The sequence below is a fragment of the Camelina sativa genome, chromosome 15, assembly GCF_000633955.1.
Source record: "Camelina sativa cultivar DH55 chromosome 15, Cs, whole genome shotgun sequence".
NCBI lineage: Eukaryota > Viridiplantae > Streptophyta > Magnoliopsida > Brassicales > Brassicaceae > Camelina > Camelina sativa.
Genome location: NC_025699.1, coordinates 1,312,731 through 1,334,895, shown reverse-complemented (window position 1 = coordinate 1,334,895; position 22,165 = coordinate 1,312,731). Strand labels below are relative to the sequence as shown.

Genomic DNA, 22,165 nt, shown 5'->3' with positions numbered 1-22,165 from the left:
GTACAGTTTCATTAACTTCTAATATAACGTAAATTGATACATCCTTTATATATATCATATGTATGACCATTGAGATTGTAGCTCATTCCTGAAATCTTACACTATTATTTTCGAGATTAGAAAACTAACGGCTTATACCGCTCATAAAAACTTATTTACCCCTAAAAATATGGAGATTACAAGTGGATTTTTTTGTCAATGCCACGTACTAATTGAGAAATAAACACGTCTCATGGCGGCGATCGAGCGAGTAAATTGGAGTTTCTAATTGACCAAAGATAATATAAATCAGACTTTCAGAGCAATATAATACGATATGTAATATGTCAAGTGTAATTTTCCTTTAGAAGTTATCCACGAACTGCGAGTAAATTCTTACGTTTGCTCTACGTAATTTTAAGATTATCATGATTTCAGTGTCAAAGAGCCTAACATTAGTTTCCAGTAAACTTTTTTGATCGTAGAGAGACTTGAGATCGATATTGTTCTCTCTACACATGTTTTGTCTCTTTATTGAGCTACCATGTCTTATTCGATTTTGTTTTAACTCGGCTGGTTCGGTGTTAAAACCAAGAAATTAAAGTTCCGGTTTGGTTTAGGCTTTGATTTCGGTTAAGTGAAAACCATTGATTTAGATAGTTGAAGTTCGGTTTGGTTTAGTTTGGTTTCAATCTCCATCACTGTTCTTTTTTTTTCTCAAGGAGATTAAAGCGAAGAACAGAGTTTGTCGTGTGGATGGGAAAGATTTGATTTTTATTTTCGTTCTCAGTTTTTGTTCTTCTGAACTGAGAGCTAAATGTAAACCGGTAATAATCATCAATTGTGTATGGCGAATCTGCTATATCTTCAGCTTTCTTCTTCCGTCGTCAGAGACAGATTCTGTTCCATGAACTGCGATTTTGATCTCTGTCCAAGTATCGTGAGCCGCAGCTCTTTTGATTGTCGAGCCTCCCGCAGACCTATCTGGGAGGAGGAGCTCTTCCGCGACGAAGGGTTTGCTCGTTTTGAGTTCGGGAACCGTAAGAAGAAGAAACCGTGGTGGTTGGACAATGATGATGATGATGATGATGACGATTGGATGGTTGAAGAAGAAGAGGACTGGACTATGGTTTTTGAGGTATTTTTGCTTCATTCTTTTGAGAAATTTTAATCAGTAAAGTGGCTCACTTTAGATTCATAATGGTTGTTGTTAGCTCTGTTTAGCCAATTTAGGGGGTTTTGTTGTTGTTGTTGTTGTTGTTGTAATTGCAGGTATTTAGGACTTTGAGTTGGATGCTTGCACCCATTGGCATGTCATTGCTTCTTGGAACAGATTTAAACGCGGGTTTAATGGCATTAGCAGTTCCTTTAGTACAGTCTGTGTTGTCTCTTGTGGTTAGTAAGGTCTGGAGCAGGTCAAGCATTAGACCTATGAGAAGAAGCAGAAGAGATACATTTTCAAGATCTGGGAGTGTAGGTAGTTCAAGAACAAGGAAAAGTAAGCAAGGAGAAAACATGAGGGGTGGTGTGGATAAGGGAGGATACAAGTCATGGATGGTAGGAGATGCTGATTCTAACAGCATGGGTTCTGCTGGATATGGAGGATGGGATGATCTAGACACGCTAAGGGAGATTAGAGATGACTATTCGGCAAACGAGAATGTTCGTCCAAAGCAACAGTTTGAAAGAAATGCTAGTCGCCGGTGGAGAGTTAAGGAGAAGCCATTGCTCTTGAGGATGCTTATTGCTGCCTTCCCTTTTTTGAGTTCATGGACCAGATTGTTATTTTGACAAGGGGTCTTGATTGGTCATCAAATAAATTCAATCGTCCTGAAATCCTAAAGGTTAGCTTTCAATTATCTTGGAACTTAGAAGTTAGAAAACACCCCTTACTTGTGATAACTATGCATATTCTGTAAGTTGAGAATATATACCTGTCAGAGATTTGTGTTTCTATAAATACAAATGTGTAATAGTTCTTGTTTTGTATAGCCGAATTAGTATCTTCCGTTTTAATATAATCAGCACCAGTAATTGGTGATGGCGTACCAGATGCTAGTGCTACTATTCTTTAGTATGTGAGATTTAAGATTACATAATCTTCTACTTTATCTAGTCAGGGAGCAATACTGCTAGAATATATGCTTTCACATTTATTTGGTTCACGTGTTATATTAAAACATTCAAAGGGTTCTTTATTTGTTTTTTTCTTAGTGATAGTAACCAATGGCCTCATGATAAGTATCTTTGATAAAGACCTTTTTAAGAATAAAGAACAATATCTTGGTTGAGAAAATATACAGTAAGTAGTTAACCCACAGTATATATTTCACTAACCATCAGTCTATTATGCAGATCGTAGTCTAAAGTGAGTTACATCTTTTATTAACTCAAACTAAGTGTCAGAAGTTTATGAGTACATTTACTCCTATGATCAGCAACCCCTACCCTAGTCTATTTGAACTAGGTAGAGAGCTTTACGTGTGATTTTGATTTACTGTTGTGTGGATAAATAGAAGTTTCAAAGTGTCAGGAATATTGGCATGTGCTAATTGTTTGTTCTGTGACAACAAAGAAGTTACATCTGAAAACATAATCTCTGCCAATTGTTCGTTCTATGACAAACAAAGAAGTTACATCTGAAAACATAATCTAGGTAGGGTTTTATATGTTATCTAAGCATTATCTTTTTGGTTTCTCTTCTATAATTCATTGTCTGAATATAGAGTCTTTTAGTCTTCATGGTGATAAAGAATAACCCAAAACTAGATTGCAATTAGGAAAAATTATGGAGAAGTAGGAGGATCGAACTTGTAGTGTTTGTCGATGAAAAGGGATACATCCCAAGTGCAGCTAAGTCCCTTGGGGATGGTCACAAGGTCTCCTGCACCAAACTCTACAAACTCAGAAGACCCTTTTGGATACACCTTCACCTTTCCCTTCACTAAATAGCATGTCTCTTTTTCTTCAAATACCAATGCATATTTCCCGGGCTGACAAGACCATCTATTTGTCAGAGAAATCCATCATGTTATTACCAATATTATAAAGAATGGAAAAAGGGAAAACCGTTGTGGTTAGTAGTGACAGGAGGAGAGCCTGTGCATGTTTGATACTTACTTAGGCCATGACATGACTCCAAGGTCAGATAACTTTCTGCTTGAAGGGTTGCGTTCGATTCCAATATTCATTTTGGAAGAGATAAAAGGTGAGAATCCGACGATGTTTTAATCCTGTTAGATAGAACAGAAAGAAACAGTGAGAAAGAAGGATAGGAAGAAAGTAGGTATATCAGATGTATTTATATGGTGAAGGACAGAGTAGTTGGTCTGCATGTGTTTGTATATATAAAAACAGGTATGAATAAAGTGACTTCTTCTTTTTTCCCTTGTATTGAAAGGGATAAGAGGAGAGAGGAATCTTTAAAGGAACACTTTGACTCAGGATGGATACAAAACAAAGTCAGTAAATACATTCATTAAGCTCCTTTTTTTAAGATAAGTCATTGTAGAAGTATATAATATTACAAATTCTCTAGTTTTCTAGTTTTCTTGATTTCATTAACCTGATTAAGAAAGTTTCTTCTCTAGAAGGCAAAATGCTATTTAGTCTCTCCACAAGCTTTAATGATAAAATCCAGATCGAGTCTCCAACCACATGGACCCCTTCTGTTTTGTCCCTGCGCCCATTATGCTTTCCTTTTCACAGTCTTTAGGAGTAACAGGGTATTCTTAGCTGAAACTCAGACTAGTCTACGGACAATGTAGCCTCCATGTGCATTCTGAGTGATCAAATGGGTACAGTCGAGAGGATAAATAGGATCTAACTTTTTCAGCTGTTATGCACACTATTAATCCGGATTTGTGTAGCTTGAGTTATTCAGCTGTTGCGATTGCATTATTAATCTTGGTATCTGGATTTGTGTAGCTTTGAGATCAGTTTACACGATAACTAATAGATGTTTTGTGTGTGTGTGTGTGTGAAGATTGTTCATATCGTCAGTATATTGATTATATGGTTTTTGGTTTTTAGTTTCGAGAATGTTTGACTGATTCTTCAGAGGAAGATACGTGATAATTCCGGACATTGATTTGTGTAGCCCACCTCTAGTTTGGCTGCTTCCTCAACTGGCTCTGTTTGTTTTTCATTCTAACATGTCATGGCATGTGAGGATTAGTACTCTTAATATAATGAATCTCCTAATATATGCATGCAAAAATATCACATATCCTCAGTATTTTCAAATTTAAGTCTCTCTGACAACAGTAATATGAACAAGTGATAAGGAGTACCAGCTAAGTTCAGATTTAGAATGAAAACAAAAATGTTAATGTGAACACACACACACACGTTATGAATTTGGAAACAGGGTCTTGCTTTGATTTTGGTCTGGTAATCATATTCACACATCGAAAGCCTTTGTTTTGTTTCTAGCTGTCTCTTTAACACTCAGATCTCCAAGAAAGTTTGTAGACAAAAGCTTGGTACAAGCCTATACAACACAGCACCATAACGACGTCGTTTTTAGTGATGTTAGTTGGGAAGGCAAGGACCTTTTCAAACGATGACGTTTTTTGTGCAGTTACCTACGGAACGAAAGCGCCGTCGTTTACGTATCTCGACTCGAATTGTTGTAAAGCCTGGTCCACGATTAAATTCAGACCCAAATTCGATCAGATCTGAACCGTAGTTGACTAAACCAATCCCCACAGTTCTTTGGGCCCATATCAATTCTTGTCTTTAAAAAAAAAAATCATCTCTTTTACGAAAACAGCATTTGAACTTTCTGAGTTGGTCCATTTTTCGTTACCGATGGACATCATTTAATTTTAACTCTTCGAATGAAGAAATTGATATTTTCCACCTTTGGGGTAACTAAGAATTAAATAGCTGGAAAAGGTTGGTATGATGCTATGAGTGACTTGGAGATGAGATATTTTACTGTATCTTCTTCTTCTTCTTCAAAAACTCATCAATCATGATACAGTGGGATAGGGTAGCTTCATCATGTTAATTTATGATGTGAGCTGGTCGAGTTGGTAGATCTCTTAATTTCACTTCTATCTCTCTCTCCCTCTCTCTTCAATAATTTTTTGTGTTTTTGATAGAAAACTACACATAGAAAACAAGACATAAGAAAAGTCTTATTTTGATCTGATGAATTTATACTTAATTTTGCCATTATATATGCATGGTATTTTCTTAACCCAATTCTTTTAATGTTCCTGCCATTAATAAACGTAAGCTAAGGTATAGTTATATACTTATATGGATGAACGTAAACTAAAAGTAGTGCATGTAATGTAATGTAAGCTTTGTTCTTTACCAAATAAAATGTAGACATCAAATGTTTTGTAATTTTTAAAACTAGGAAGCAATAACCCGCATTTCAAGAAATAATAGTACTATAGAATAACACACAACATTTTCGAACAACACTAGAAAATGAATACTTTTATAAAGTAGCATGGTATCGAACACGACCCCCATTCCATTGACATTAATGACGCTAGTCTCTAATTGTTATGACACTTTATTTGTGTATTAATTTCTGAATGCTTTATTTATGTAATCTTCCAGCTTCCAAAATTCTACACTTTCAAAACGATTAGCCTTTAGGGCCGGGGAGGCATGTAATTAACCACATCAGGTTGTTGTAAACGTTTACCTAAATTATATATAAAAACCAAATTAACTTCCACAATTGAACTTTCAATTAGATGGAATATCGAGTTTGACATAAGCCAAAAGATAAGTGAAGTCTAATTTAGTTTTTTCCTCATCCAATAGATAAGCGAAGTCTAATATAGATGTTCACGTACGTAACCAAGTAGTTTGACATGTATGGTTTATATACAATATAGTTTCGTCGGAGTCTAATTGGAGACGGTCAAGTGATTTGTGATATTGGGCAAACACAAGACTACACAGATGTTTTGACACGAAGAACGGTAAAAATGTTTTAAAAAAACGAATCAAGTGATTGTAACAGCAGTTTCTCACATATTTTTCCCAAATCGATTAGCTGAATATCATTGGATCGATCTACTACATACCTAATCACTTCAAAACTGACACATTGATATCAGTATGATTAACATCCAATCAAAAAACATTATGTTACAATGAATTTTCAAGGGCTCCAAGAGAATTCCATTTTAAGAGGAAGAAGCAATAGTACAATTCCTAACATTTATTACATCCAAACAACAAACAAGACCAATTTTCATTGTGTATTAGTTGGCAGCCTCTATTAATGTCACTCTTCTTAAAGAAAAACTCACACCAACAAAAATAAAAATAAAAATGTAACATACATTTATACACAACTAACCCTTGTCAGTGTATATATAACACACCCTGCCTCCATATGCTCTCATATCATACGTCAACTTTAAAAAACATTTCTTCTCATTCGTCCGCTAGCTAGTCCCAGTCTCTCTCTCTCCATAACTATGGATATCAAATTTTCTTCACTAGGGTTTCTAATCTCACTCTTCTTCATTGTTACTTTTCTTGCACCACAAGTCAAATCTAGGGCTTTCTTCGTCTTTGGTGACTCTCTCGTCGACAATGGAAACAATGATTACCTCGTCACCACTGCCCGTGCTGACAATTACCCGTATGGTATCGACTACCCGACCCGTAGACCCACCGGACGTTTCTCTAACGGTCTTAACATTCCCGACATTATCAGTAAGCGCATGTACATTTGATTCATGGTTATATATATATTAATATACGATAATGTTTCTCTGAAATCAATAATCTTTAATGATTGTTTTTGATACGTATCTCTCTACAACTAGGTGAGGCTATAGGCATGCCGTCCACATTACCGTACCTTAGCCCGCAACTCACCGGAGAGAATCTTCTCGTCGGCGCTAATTTCGCCTCCGCCGGAATTGGAATCCTCAACGACACTGGAATTCAATTCGTAAGCAACTTCGATAGTTTTTAAAAAATATATTTCATTAAATAACGCATAGTGTTGGGATATAATTCTTAAAAAGACATTTTTACCCTTTTATTATCTCTCGTGTCGAGGGCACTATTGCCTGAGAATACGAATTTTTAAAGATTGAGGGTATATCCGTCTTTTATGATTGACACCAGGAAAACCCAATAAACACGTGATTGTCCTTAAATATACTCTAATACTTTGACTATCCGCTTTTGAGTTTAAACGCTGCCGTTTTCTCCCGTCGTAATTTTAAAAAGCTCATTGTTGATTATGTTTTTTTTGTTTGGTAGATAAACATAATTAGGATCTTCAAACAGTTCGAATACTTCGAACAGTACCAGCAACGAGTGAGTGCATTGATCGGACCAGAAGCTACACAACAGCTGGTTAACCAAGCTCTTGTCTTAATCACACTCGGTGGTAATGATTTCGTCAACAATTATTATCTAATTCCGTTTTCAGCTCGTTCTCGCCAATTCGCATTACCGGACTATGTTGTGTATCTCATTTCCGAATACGCAAAGATTCTCAGAGTAAGAAAAAAAATCCCTAGCTAGTATTATTTTTCTTCTATATATTTATTTTCACGTGTTTACCCATTTAATTGAGAGTCATGCAGAGATAAATGGATACTTACACGAAATTAGCTTAACTCATCGAATCTTGATTCTTGCATTACTATCATTTACTGCTTATTAAATTGTTGTCTCACTATAGGATATTGCATTTAATAAGTGAGTGACCCCCAATAATTTATTTCGATATATCACTATGTAGTTAATATGCCATGGTTCTTTTGGAATAAGGGAACATAACGTACATAAACCATGATGGGGCAATTTAATGAATTTTTCCTTTACATTAGTTTAGAATGTAAAATAATGATCTATTTAGTCTTCATTTCATAGTGCATGACAATAATATTTCTTCCTCTTTTGTTTTCATGGCTAAAGAGACTCTATGAACTGGGTGCAAGACGAGTTTTAGTAACTGGAACTGGTGCGATGGGATGTGCACCCGCGGAACTGGCTCAGCATAGCCGAAATGGCGAGTGCTATGGCGCCCTCCAAACAGCAGCCGCTTTGTTCAATCCTCGATTAGTTGATTTGATCGCATCAGTCAATGCTGAAATTGGTCAAGACGTTTTTGTGGCTGCCAATTCCTATCAAATGAACATGGATTATCTATCTAATCCGGAACAATTCGGTACCTATAACCCATCTCTTTTGCTAATAAATTATATAGATAGAAATGTTTAATAATATATACTTTGAAAATGTCTTGAAGGGTTTAGTTATGAATTTCAAATTAGGGAAAAATTATTAGCCCACTAATAAGATTCAATAAGCATAAAAGGACCATATTTTTGGAGTAATGATATATACATATATTTTTTTTGACGATCAAGATATATACATATATATATTTAGTATATATGTTTTGTTGTATCACTGAATGGGTACGAAAACTTATAAATGAGCACGACCACTTTATATATCCATGTTATAGCATTTATACATGAAATTGATTTTTCACACTTTTTGAAATTAAAAAAATATAGTATATATTTAGATAAGTTATTAATACGTATGTGTCGGTGTCTATACATAAGCAGTATCATTCAACAGGAAATGTTTAACAAAAGGACTTGTCTGGTCTTTAAAAAGTTCCATTTGAATATTTAGTGTACCTTTTGTTTTCCGTAATCTGTCTCAATCGAAAATATTCGTATAAGATTTTAGCTAGATAGTAGTTGTAAGCAATTATATATGTCTGATTCGACGTATTAAAAACTATAATTTGATAAAAAATTTGTGTGTGTGTATTTTGTAGGGTTTGTGACATCGAAGGTGGCATGTTGTGGACAAGGACCATACAATGGCATAGGACTATGCACGCCAGTCTCGAATTTGTGTCCTAACAGAGACATATATGCGTTTTGGGATGCGTTTCACCCGACAGAGAAAGCCAATAGGATCATTGTTAATCAAATCCTGACCGGCTCCGCCAAGTATATGCACCCTATGAACCTTAGCACCGCCATGCTCTTGGATTCTTCAAGAATCTAGTTTTAAGTGTGATTTCTTTCAGGCAAATGTCAAGGTCATCCTTTCTTTTGTAGTTTGCATTGTTGTTGCTGTGTCGATTATTAAGTTTGATGGCAATAATTAGTTCAATTAAGAGAGTTTTTATTTGTCGTGGATGTGGTCGGGGATACCTTTGCTTGTTGTACTCTCTCGGTTAGCTTAGTTTTAGTGCTTTTTGGTGTGTGTCCAAATTATCATGTAATATTTTGAGTGATTGATATATGGTTTTCTTTCCTAGATGATTATATTGATTCAACTCTATATATATGAACTACAAGCGTTAGACTTGTATAAGTAGTATCTATCTAATTCGGTCGGAACAAAAAGAAACATAAAAAAATTTTGATAATCAAACCAATATTAGTATATCATTAAACGTAATCTAATATCTATACCATAAACCAATCATACATGCATGGTAAATGAAACTCATAGCTATAAATGATATGGTTGATCTGATCTCTATCAAAAAGCTTAACATACGCTAAAGAGTTGTCGAGGGTTACATCTAAATTAGTGCAGTGTCTCATCATTTAAAGGGTATACTATTAGTTATGAGCCATATTCATTATTACAGTACCTTCTTTTTTTTTTTTGGTAAACAATGAGCCATTAAAAATTATTTGTTATAAAATGTACACTAAGTAAAGTACTACATACTACATAGGTTCGGAATAGGACTATAAATGATCTCATCTACTTTTTGGAAAATTGATTAATAAAATAATTATTGATATTATGATGGTATGGCGAACTCACGTGCAAAAACTGAAACTTTTAGATTCACAGAGTAGCTGATTTAAATTGAAAAGATTGAGACTCACTGAGTGAGTATGTGAGGAAATTTAAGAGTGGGCAGCACATGACTTTAGTCCTCTTCAGTTAAAAGGCAACCGACTCTTTTGTTTCCCCTTCAGTCTGGACTTTGGAGTAAAAAAAAAAAAGAATAGTAAAATTTGCATAATCATCTTGGATTGTCTATTATTCTCAACATGGGGGGTGGGGAGACACAATTTAACTCTTTGCCGGAAGTAATTGTAAACTCTTTTATTTTATACACGAAATATCTATGTACTGTTGGCTGTTGCATGTTGTTACAGTGATATGTGTGCGTACTTTTCGAAAAAATTCTTGTCGCTATACATTACTGTGGATGTGGTAATGAATCATTTAATAAGCCTATNATATTTTGAGTGATTGATATATGGTTTTCTTTCCTAGATGATTATATTGATTCAACTCTATATATATGAACTACAAGCGTTAGACTTGTATAAGTAGTATCTATCTAATTCGGTCGGAACAAAAAGAAACATAAAAAAATTTTGATAATCAAACCAATATTAGTATATCATTAAACGTAATCTAATATCTATACCATAAACCAATCATACATGCATGGTAAATGAAACTCATAGCTATAAATGATATGGTTGATCTGATCTCTATCAAAAAGCTTAACATACGCTAAAGAGTTGTCGAGGGTTACATCTAAATTAGTGCAGTGTCTCATCATTTAAAGGGTATACTATTAGTTATGAGCCATATTCATTATTACAGTACCTTCTTTTTTTTTTTTGGTAAACAATGAGCCATTAAAAATTATTTGTTATAAAATGTACACTAAGTAAAGTACTACATACTACATAGGTTCGGAATAGGACTATAAATGATCTCATCTACTTTTTGGAAAATTGATTAATAAAATAATTATTGATATTATGATGGTATGGCGAACTCACGTGCAAAAACTGAAACTTTTAGATTCACAGAGTAGCTGATTTAAATTGAAAAGATTGAGACTCACTGAGTGAGTATGTGAGGAAATTTAAGAGTGGGCAGCACATGACTTTAGTCCTCTTCAGTTAAAAGGCAACCGACTCTTTTGTTTCCCCTTCAGTCTGGACTTTGGAGTAAAAAAAAAAAAGAATAGTAAAATTTGCATAATCATCTTGGATTGTCTATTATTCTCAACATGGGGGGTGGGGAGACACAATTTAACTCTTTGCCGGAAGTAATTGTAAACTCTTTTATTTTATACACGAAATATCTATGTACTGTTGGCTGTTGCATGTTGTTACAGTGATATGTGTGCGTACTTTTCGAAAAAATTCTTGTCGCTATACATTACTGTGGATGTGGTAATGAATCATTTAATAAGCCTATGGAGGGAAGAAGAAAGAGTACACAGAAGAAGTTTGTTGAGGCATTATTCCGCAGACATTGAAATGTGAATAAAGGAATTGAGTTCTAGTTGGTGGAGTGGGTGAAATCTTTATGTACCCTCCCCTTGTATTTATAACTTACTAACAAATTTAATGTATAAGTTTTATATGCTTTTTCAGCCTTTCACCACTATTGACATTTATTGGACCCTTATCAAACCATATACTGTAGTACAATGTAGAATCCAATTTTATTTTATTTTTATAAATAAAGTATAACATACTATTTAAAACATTAATGGGACCACTGATGTACTTTGTAGTAAAAGTTTAGGCCTTATTCGTATTAAGCCCAATGGGCTATTAAAACAGTTTCACGATTGTGTTTTCTTTTTTTTTTTTTCTTTTCTTTCTTTGGTTAACTTGAACATACAAACAACGTTAGAGAGTTGTATTCAAACCGGCATTAAATAAATGGCGATCAAACAGCTTCGAGCCAAAGGTGTGACTGGCCAATGATCGTAGTGGGGGTGTAATTATAAGGTGCGCCAAAAAAAGAGAGGAAAAATGTATATTTTGGAAGCTGGATCCAACGAGTGTGTGGAGAAGCCCTTAGTTTCTTGGAAACTCAATCTTACTTCTTGTCATACATAATGCAGCCAAGATTATAAATTTTAAGCCTTTCATTCTTTCTTCAAAATAAATGAAGAAACGAATCTTTGGCAAAATTTAAGGCAATTTAATGAAAATAGATTCTTTACCGGATATAAATTAATAGACTATATGCAAAATTCACTAAAGAATAACCAATGTGATCAAATTATCAATGTCAAATTAAGGTAATCAAAGAGCCTCCGTCAATTTAATAAACGTGCCACCATAAAACAATAAACAATAACAAATACGAAATGCATAAAGTTTTAAAAAATCTAAAGTAAAGTATGATGTGTTTGTTTCTTTTCTTTTTTCGATATGTTTACTAGCCACTTTTCCATAAGAAGCCATAAGGAACACGAAACTGCAAACTGACATTAAGTAGTAGATTTTGCTGGGTTAACAACTTGTATGCTTAATTTGCGTAAGCATTATCCTCTATGCCTTTTATAAAGTACTCTATGCGAATATTTCTGTTTATATATATATATGCTCGCGCATGGATTTTGTAGTGATCTTATTGATATTTACCGTTCAACAAAAACTTTAACCCAACAAACAGAAGGATGAAAGTATCTGAACTTGATTACATTTCTTATGTCCAAAATATCAAATAACATACTTTCTTTAGGCTAAACAATATGGACGAAATTAATAAAAAGAACATAGAATCTTAGTATGATCTAGATGAATTAATTAATGATATATTTTTTTTTCGTTTTCACTTACATTTCTTATACATTCTTTTAATCTGTTCACCATATCGACATAAATATATAATTGTTCTCATATAATTAGTTTGTAAACTACTCAGTTAGAATAATGAAGGATATATATTTCAGCAAAATTCATGTAAAAAGATGCTTTTCTTTGTCACGTTTAAGAATATGCTTTCTTTTCACCTTTTGTCTCGACTATAAATTTCGATCATTGTCTACGTTCTTAGGACACAATTCACTATCTTCTTTAGAATCCAAAACCGTAAGCCACTTTTTCATTCTTCATATGTAATATCTATGTGATATATACTTAAACACCTAGCTATAGGTACTGATGTACAGACACGAAACCATGCATGCAATGATGATCACACAAGCACACACATAAACATGCATGCATTATAATACTATACTGCTTAATTTCAAATTTTAACTTGGAATTCTTTTTTTCGTGAAGATTTTTAAAAAAAAAATGTCGAAGGTGGAAAAAAAAATGTCGAAGCAAACCAAGCCAAAAGAGACGAAGAAGAAACTAAACGTGCTGATCGTCGATGATGATGCAATAAACCGTAAGCTCCATGCGAGGATCATCAATCAGATAGGAGGAGTTTCTCAGACGGCGGAAAATGGTGAGGAGGCAGTGATTCTCCACCGCGACGGCAATGCATCCTTCGACCTTATCCTAATGGATAAGGAAATGCCCAAGAGGGATGGTGCTTCGGTACAATTAATGATTTTAGCTTGCTTACCAATTAACAGACAATTTAAGTGGCTCGAATCATCACTACACTACTCAACCTCCTCTTTTGATATATAGTTTTTTTTGTGTTCTCTGTTGGTTTTAATTAGGCAACTAAGAAGCTAAGAGCAATGAAAGTGACGTCAATGATCATTGGGGTGACGACTCTAGCTGACAATGAAGAGGAGCGTGCGGCTTTTATGGAAGCTGGACTTAACCATTGCTTGGCAAAACCCTTATCCAAGGAAAATCTCCTCCCTCTCATTAACCACCTCTTGGATGCTTATAATGGTTGACGTAGATCGTATCATCATATGTATCTATGTTTTCTATCCTGAAAAATAAATGTCTACACATACACGTGTATATGACATATATCTGCATGTGTTTCTTTTGAAATTTAGGGTTTTTCATATCTATGTTTTATTTCTTCTACCGTCCGAGATGAATCATGTAACTCGTTTCTTTTCGCTTATATAAAAAAGGGTTTCTGAATGAATTAATATACTCATATTACGTATCAAATCATATGTATACATACAGCACATGCAATATCCATATCACCTATTTATCAAAAAAACATATACATATCAACTTTAAACAAAAAATCGTACATATTTTCGAGATCCACTTTAAATTCGAATAACTACTATATTTATTTCAAACAGATAATGTGTATATTGTCACTGATTTCAGTTTAATTATATAACTAGTGTTAACTGAATCACATATGTTGTTTGTCTTAATTTTCTTAAAAATGATATATCGCGAATCTGACTATATTTATGTTCCGTATATACATTATTTATAAAATAAAGTTATATTTTTTACGAATACTTTTAAATGATAAATATTTTTACTATTCATAACTACTTCTCTCTATATTTTTTTTTTCAAAAAGTAATTTATATTTCATATTATTATAGTTCCAATAACATATACTAGCTAGAATTAAAGAAACATTATATTAAGATATATTTCTTTTTGTTATCCGCATACTTTCAAATTATTTCTTCCAATACTATAGGTCATAAAGAAGAAACAGCAGATCTTACTTTGGATTTGATAAGGTTGTGGAAATAAGAGTAAATTCTATTACCAACGGCTTATATCATCTTAGCTAAATTTGATGATTAAGCATTGTGTGGTACACATTCATAAGTACATATACTGATGTTGCACTATCTATAGTTGTGGAATTTTCTACTTTGTAATGGACAGTTTTTACAAAATCAAGGTTTAAACATTTATACGTTTCGAAATTCATACTCGAAAAAAAAAAAAAAAAAAATGGAAGCAGCTATCTATACAGGCGGCTGATCAATTAAGTGTAGACATTCTATTACACATATATTCTACTATCAAAACTATGGGTCTTGGAACTAGTTAGTTTAATCGAAGTCAGAACATATACGTCAGAAATTTATTTTAAACAATAGAATGAATTTAAAAGCTTTGGTTATGTAAGTGTGTAAAGTGGATTATATTCGACACATTTTAGTTGTTTTGTTTTAACTCCATATATGTACTTCACTTTTCAAAGCATCTACTTTGTCTATCGAAAGTTCAAAATTTGTAATATATAGACAAACCAATTTTTACTTGGCTTTTCGGGTGTATTGATTTGTTTCGGAAATGCTTGAGAGCTTGAACCAAAAAAAAAAAGGGTAAACAAGTTGAGTTTTCGAACTTTCCTCATACCTTAGGTTTTGATTAGAGTTCGAATATTTCCTATATACCATCGCTTCTTTGAGATTACGATTTGATTAGATGAACAAGAGATTAGTGTTTTGTCTCTGTTTCTTTATGTCCTTTTAGCTAAGCTGCATTTGTTGTGGCTCTGTTTCTTTTCAGCATTTGTCTCCACTTGCTCTGTTTTTGTCTTGGTTTTTTACATTCTGCATATTCTTTGATTTCTTTATTTCTATAAGGAATTTTTAAAAAAAGAATGAAATTAAAGATAAAAAGGGTGTAGCTCAAGTAGTTGTGTTTCAAGAATAAAAGTATTGTTTTGTTTTTTTGAAAAATTGCTTATATGTAGCATCACTTTGAAAATAGTTGTAAAAAACGTCATGAAATTTGAGATAATAGTTATTAATTTGTTTTTTTTTTTGGTAGAGGGAATGATTATCAATTCTAATTTGAGTTTCATATATATATATATATATATATATACTATTATCATGCTACCATAATATATAATAAAATATACTTCTCTCAGTTCTCTATATCGACATAATGCAAAAACCATGCCCAATTCACATCTTCATAACAATACTGCAAACTGCAAAGTAATATATGTGACTCAGTGACTCTCACATTTTTGTGTTTTTTTTTCGGCGCAAAAGTCTTCAAACACTAACTGATCATGTCGATGTTTTTTCTCTCCAATACCGTACCCTAAGTTAAATGAGAAGTNAAAAAAAAAAAAAAAAAAAAAAAAAAAAAAAAAAAAAAAAATGAGAAGTTAGTTTAGAAAAACTACGTACTAAAAGGATACTATTCTAAAAACTTGATTTCCTTTTTTTGTTTGTTTTCTAGTGTAAATTTAATCGACAACTTCCCTTAATTTTATTTTACTTTTCTCACTAAAATCTTCAACACGTACGTATTCCTAGTAACTTTCCTTTTTCTTTTCTTCCAAAAATCATGCTTCGACATGATTAGATAATATATATATATATATATATATATATATATAATGTGGGTTCTTTGTTGGGTGAAAGTGTTTCTATAGAAAATTCGATGACAAAGAAAAAAGAAACAAGAGGAGATCAAATAATGAAGAAGAACATGTCGTTGATATATAAGAAGAAACTAACGGTGTTGATCGTTGACGAGGATCCATATCGCTGTGGAGCTTACATGGGAATCATTCAAATGGCTGGAGGATTTCCTTACATGGCGAGAAACGCCGAGGAAGCGGTGAACCTCCACCTTAATGGTGATTATTACAACCTTATAATCATGGATATGAATGATATGTCTCTCATCGATGGAGTTCCCGTAAGTTTCTTTCATGATAATCCTAATTAACGTCCTAATAAGTATATAATTTTAAAACCCTAATTAATTATTGACTCTTTTGATCGTTCACTAGTAGTATGATACTAATTTCTTATTCCTTTTATTTGGTTATTCATGCAGCTAATCAAGAAGCTACGAGACATGAAGGTGACGTCAATGATCGTGGGGGTGACGTCGCACGAAGACGAGAATAGGGCATTCATGAATGCTGGAGTTGACCACTGCTTGGTAAAACCCTTAACCTTTGGAAAGATGGATCCGATCATTAACCAGCTCAAAAGCCTATGATGACGCGGCTGAGATAAACCTTTTTTCCTTTTTCTTTTGTATTTATTAACCAATTATAAATTCTGCACTAAGAAAATAATTTCTTAAATACAAATGTCTATATGTTGGTTTAAGAAGTAATTCAGAACAAATTAGTTTTAAAAATAAATGAGAAGATAAAAATATATAGGGTAAATTTCATACTTTAGCCATATAGTAAATTTCATAAAAATATATATCCATTTTGATATATAGGATTATTTATTTAAATTGTGTCATAATTATTTTTTTTGTTCAAAGTGGTATAAATATTTATCATATAAAAAAAACAAAAGAGTTGTATCAAAATTTAAATATTAAGTATTATAAAAAAAATCATAGTCATTAAAAATACAATTCAATTGAAAAGAATAGAGAATCCGGTTAATCATTTTAACAAAACACAATCATATCGGTTATTATTACATATTATTAAACTATTAACATTATGCAAACTGTAAGTAGAATAGAGAATCCGGTTTATGTAGACCGAGTAATAAAGTTCGGTTACCTATCTACATTTTGTAACAACTACTACATTATATAATCTATTAGAAAATTTTAAGTTGAAATTCAATTATGAAAGTGTAATTGAATAAAACGAACATGCTCGCAGCAGAGCCAGTTTTCGAATTAACGAAATTTCGCTTGGTTAATTCCGGTTATATGAAAAATCTGGTTAAATCCAATTTGGTTTGATAAAAACTAATAAAATTTGGAAGACTATTTTACTCACGTGATCTGCACATGATCATCGTCCCCGAGTATTTCAAATCACTTTATCCATTCCCCCAGTAACCAAAAAACAAAAAAAAATCTAAAGACTTTACCCAAAACAAAAACAAAAAATGTCACTCTTCTTCCTCAATCCTCCATTGCCCTCCAACTCAATCCACCCAATTCCTCGTCGCACCGCCGGTTTATCATCCATTCGTTGCTCAATTTCTGCACCGGAGAAGAAGCCCAGGAGGAGGAGGAAGCAGAAGCGCGGCGAAGGAGGAGATAATGACGACTCCTCATCGTCTTTCGGAAGCGGTGAAGCTGTCTCGGCTCTGGAGAGGAGTCTTCGCCTCACTTTTATGGACGAGCTTATGGAAAGAGCAAGAAATCGAGACACTTCAGGTGTATCTGAGGTTATCTATGACATGATTGCTGCTGGGCTTACCCCTGGACCTCGTTCTTTCCATGGCTTGGTCGTTGCTCACGCGCTTAACGGCGACGAACAAGGCGCGGTAAATGAAAGATGTGTACTTTATTTTGTTTTAAGAAGTCACTCAATGCTGAAAGCTACAAAACTCTTATCGGATTTGCATTTGTTCTGCTTTATTGAACTTGAGCTTATGGTTTAAAGACTTTTAATCCAAATTGGAACTTTCCTCTTTCTCGTAAGCTTCTTGGGTGTGTTTGAAGTGAAAGATGAAAACTTTTCTTTGTTTGGTGTGTTGTGATTGTAGATGCACTCGCTGAGAAAGGAGCTAGGTGCAGGCCAACGTCCGCTTCCTGAAACAATGATTGCTTTGGTTCGACTCTCTGGTTCAAAAGGAAACGCTACGAGAGGCTTAGAAATCCTTGCCGCTATGGAAAAGCTTAGCTATGACATTCGTCAGGCTTGGCTCATTCTTGTTGGTATTCTCTCTTACCAAGACTATTTGTTAGTATCAAATGCTTGTATTTTTTTTGTGTGTCTACCATGCTTGGGGTTATTGAGTAATCGTTTATCACTTGATTGTGGTTTTTTATTTATAGAGGAGCTTATGAGAACCAATCACTTGGAAGATGCAAATAAAGTTTTCTTGAAGGGTGCTAGAGGTGGGATGAGAGCAACTGATGAGCTTTATGATTTGATGATTGAAGAAGATTGCAAAGCTGGAGATCATTCTAATGCCTTAGACATCTCGTACGAAATGGAGGCAGCTGGTAGAATGGCGACAACCTTTCATTTCAACTGTCTTCTTAGTGTGCAGGTTTGTCATGGTGTTTTGGAAAGTATACACACGCTTCTTCTTTGTCTGGTTAAGATGTTTATGCCTTTTTTCTTTTGTTTTTATCAAATAGGGTTTTTCTTTGCTTTCATTGTGTAGGCTACATGTGGGATTCCCGAGGTAGCTTATGCGACATTTGAAAATATGGAGTATGGCGAAGGTTTGTTTTTGCTTTTTCAGCTGATTCCTGCTTCAAATGTTTTGTGTAGTTGTTGCGTAATGGCTTCTGACATAGGTTGATGTAATCTTGATTTGATAGTTTTTATGAAGCCCAACACTGAGACATATAACTGGGTGATTCAAGCCTATACAAGAGCCGAGTCATATGATAGGTAATTCATATGAGGTTTAGTTGCACACCTTCATCTTAAAAGTGGAAAAAGTTTTAGGTAGCCTGTTGCATGAATCACAGGGTTCAAGATGTTGCTGAACTACTTGGAATGATGGTTGAGGACCACAAACGGGTGCAGCCAAACGTGAAGACTTACGCGTAAGAGATCTTTATTTCATTCTGTCTTGCACTCATTTATGCCCAGTTTGCATTTCAACCCGTTCTATTGTAAAACCCCCTAATATAATCTGTATAATGATCCATTTCAGTCTCCTCGTTGAGTGCTTCACGAAATATTGTGTTGTGAAGGAAGCAATTAGACATTTTCGTGCGCTGAAAAAATTTGAAGGAGGAACGGTAGTTTTACACAATGCAGGGAACTTTGAGGATCCTCTCTCTTTGTACCTCCGGGCTTTGTGTCGAGAAGGTACGCATACACTTCTACCTGTGTAAATACTATTATACAGAGGCATATATTGAACACCTTCTCGGACATTGTGAGAGTATATTACTAGAACTATTTATAATTATGGTTCTCTATTTTTTATACTTTTGTGTGTTACCTTCGTTTGTTGATTCTTAGGACATGTGTTAGTGACAAACTTTTTTTTCTTCATTCCCTTGTAAATTTACAACGATACTCTCTACCTTTGAACCAGGAAGAATTGTTGAGCTTATAGATGCTTTAGATGCAATGCGAAAAGATAACCAACCTATACCTCCAAGAGCCATGATTATGAGTAGAAAATATCGAACATTAGTCAGCTCATGGATTGAACCATTGCAAGAAGAAGCTGAACTTGGCTATGAGATTGATTATTTAGCAAGGTAAAAAACTGGAGTTCTACGTGGTTTGACTGGAACTTTTTACAAGTTAGATATATATATATATATATATATATATATATATATATATATAATGCTCTGTTCTAATTGACTGAAAGAAAGTATGTGTTCTTTCACATGTCGTTGTCTTGATATACTAAGATTTGCACTCTGTGAACATTTTCAGGTACATAGAGGAAGGGGGGCTTACTGGTGAGCGCAAGCGTTGGGTACCTCGAAAAGGGAAAACTCCTTTAGATCCCGATGCTTCTGGTTTTATATACTCAAATCCTATTGAAACATCCTTTAAACAGAGATGCCTTGAAGATTGGAAAATTCACCATAGGAAGCTCTATAGAACCTTACAGAGTGAAGGTCTTCCAGTTCTAGGAGATGTATCAGAATCTGATTACATGAGAGTGATGGAGAGATTACGAAACATAATAAGAGGTCCTGCACAGAATCTTTTGAAGCCGAAAGCAGCAAGCAAGATGGTTGTATCAGAGTTAAAGGAAGAACTTGAAGCTCAGGGTTTGCCAATTGATGGAACCAGGAATGTTCTTTACCAGCGAGTCCAAAAAGCAAGGAGAATAAACAAATCTCGAGGTCGACCTCTTTGGGTTCCTCCAATTGAAGAAGAAGAGGAGGAGGTAAATTTGTGCTCCTTTCTTTCAGTTGGGAAAACATGTATCTTGAATCATGAGTACTCACGCATGTAATAAATCTCATTTTTATATATAGGTTGATGAAGAAGTAGACGAATTAATATGTCGAATCAAGCTACATGAAGGAGACACAGAGTTCTGGAAACGTCGGTTTCTTGGAGAAGGCTTCATTGAAACTTCAGTTGAATCCAAGGAAACAGCTGAAACAGTAGCTACAGGTGAGTCGGAGAACACAAGTAAAGATGTTGCAAAAGAAGCTGATGATGATGAGGATGATGATGATGATGAGGAGGAAGAACAGGAAGGGGATGAGGATGATGATGAAAATGAAGAGGAAGAAGTGGTAGTTGCAGAAACTGAGAATCGAGCAGAAGGAGAGGATTTAGTTAAGAATAAGGCAGCTGAAGCTAAGAAGCATCTTCAAATGATTGGAGTCCAACTCTTGAAAGAATCTGATGAAGCAAACAGAACAAAGAAACGTGGGAAGAGGGCATCTCGTATGACACTTGAGGTGTGTTTATGCATATGTTTATGAATTTATTAGTCACATGTTCATGAATATGATAGTTTAAGCATGTTTGTCAATGCTAACTACATTCATCAGGATGATGCAGATGAGGATTGGTTCCCTGAGGACCCATTTGAAGCATTCAAAGAAATGAGGGAAAGGAAAGTATTTGACGTGTCTGATATGTATACAATAGCAGATGTTTGGGGTTGGACATGGGAGAAGGATTTTAAGAACAAAACTCCGAGGAAGTGGTCACAAGAGTGGGAAGTCGAGTTGGCAATTGTACTCATGACAAAGGCAAGAGTCCCTTCAAACCTCTAAATCATTATCATATAACTTTTTATGATCAATGCCAATAATATAACAATAATAATCGTAATCATGAGTTTGTGTAGGTGATTGAATTGGGTGGAATTCCAACTATTGGCGATTGTGCGGTGATATTACGAGCTGCTTTAAGAGCTCCCATGCCTTCAGCCTTCTTGAAGATCTTGCAGACGACACACAGTCTTGGTTACGCTTTTGGCAGGTAACTCAGTTACAACCATTCTTTTGGGTTTTAAGGCGTTCAATATGACTAAAATTGACTATAAACAATGACATCTGAATACCGGGTCTTTTATTGCAGCCCGTTGTACGATGAGATCATCACATTGTGTTTGGACCTTGGAGAACTTGATGCAGCCATTGCCATAGTTGCAGATATGGAAACCACAGGGATCGCTGTCCCTGATCAAACCATTGACAAGGTCATATCTGCTAGACAATCCAATGAGAATCCCCGTTCTGAGCCTGAAGAACCACCATCAACAGTAAGCTCTTAGTTTACCATATCTTCTTCTGCTGCTTTCTGTGAAGCTCCTTATAAAAAACATAAATCAGAAGACGCAGCTGAATCTGTCTTAGTTATCAAAGTTTTGTTCATTATCTGGAAAGAAAGGGGAAAAACCAATAGAGAGTTTAATTTGAAGTACAAGTGTAATTCCCAGAGTAGAACAGTCTTTACTAGTGTTGAACAGGTCCCCAGGGGACTTAGGTCCTCTAAGAACTGTACAAACTGAGTATATTTAGACCGTATCTGAACCACAATTATATTATTTTAATCGAAATCAAGACAATGATATTTCTGTGTAGAGTAACTATAAGGAAGCTGTTTGATCATCATGATCATTGTGATTTTTAACATAGCTTTGGTGCTTATAGAGCAAAAA

The 22,165-nt window shown here is 34.4% G+C and overlaps 6 protein-coding genes across 6 annotated transcripts; 5 read left to right on the top strand and 1 right to left on the bottom strand.

The window, feature by feature from the left end:
• Positions 689 to 2,030, top strand: LOC104744538. The gene is made up of 2 exons (XM_010465607.1): positions 689 to 1,117; positions 1,252 to 2,030. Exons 1-2 carry the CDS (start codon positions 827 to 829, stop codon positions 1,768 to 1,770), a joined length of 810 nt encoding a protein of 269 aa, XP_010463909.1. The 5' UTR covers positions 689 to 826; the 3' UTR covers positions 1,771 to 2,030.
• On the bottom strand, positions 2,507 to 3,342 carry LOC104744537. The gene is made up of 2 exons (XM_010465605.1): positions 3,100 to 3,342; positions 2,507 to 2,985 (listed from the first exon to the last, which is right to left on the bottom strand). The coding sequence occupies exons 1-2, from the start codon at positions 3,168 to 3,170 to the stop codon at positions 2,766 to 2,768; spliced, it is 291 nt and encodes a 96-aa protein (XP_010463907.1). The 5' UTR covers positions 3,171 to 3,342; the 3' UTR covers positions 2,507 to 2,765.
• On the top strand, positions 6,348 to 9,272 carry LOC104744536 (GDSL esterase/lipase LTL1). Its single transcript, XM_010465604.1, has 5 exons — positions 6,348 to 6,675; positions 6,789 to 6,916; positions 7,234 to 7,476; positions 7,897 to 8,149; positions 8,777 to 9,272. The coding sequence occupies exons 1-5, from the start codon at positions 6,435 to 6,437 to the stop codon at positions 9,010 to 9,012; spliced, it is 1,101 nt and encodes a 366-aa protein (XP_010463906.1). The 5' UTR covers positions 6,348 to 6,434; the 3' UTR covers positions 9,013 to 9,272.
• On the top strand, positions 12,807 to 13,806 carry LOC104744535 (two-component response regulator ARR22-like). The gene is made up of 3 exons (XM_010465603.2): positions 12,807 to 12,896; positions 13,026 to 13,289; positions 13,418 to 13,806. The coding sequence occupies exons 2-3, from the start codon at positions 13,041 to 13,043 to the stop codon at positions 13,601 to 13,603; spliced, it is 435 nt and encodes a 144-aa protein (XP_010463905.1). The 5' UTR covers positions 12,807 to 12,896; positions 13,026 to 13,040; the 3' UTR covers positions 13,604 to 13,806.
• LOC104747998 (two-component response regulator ARR22-like) lies at positions 16,089 to 16,622 on the top strand. Its single transcript, XM_010469694.1, has 2 exons — positions 16,089 to 16,313; positions 16,455 to 16,622. The coding sequence occupies exons 1-2, from the start codon at positions 16,089 to 16,091 to the stop codon at positions 16,620 to 16,622; spliced, it is 393 nt and encodes a 130-aa protein (XP_010467996.1).
• On the top strand, positions 17,438 to 22,087 carry LOC104744533. The gene is made up of 13 exons (XM_010465602.2): positions 17,438 to 17,872; positions 18,095 to 18,266; positions 18,387 to 18,604; positions 18,722 to 18,782; positions 18,882 to 18,954; positions 19,035 to 19,112; positions 19,223 to 19,380; positions 19,613 to 19,781; positions 19,966 to 20,428; positions 20,520 to 20,954; positions 21,048 to 21,251; positions 21,350 to 21,483; positions 21,583 to 22,087. Exons 1-13 carry the CDS (start codon positions 17,489 to 17,491, stop codon positions 21,776 to 21,778), a joined length of 2,745 nt encoding a protein of 914 aa, XP_010463904.1. The 5' UTR covers positions 17,438 to 17,488; the 3' UTR covers positions 21,779 to 22,087.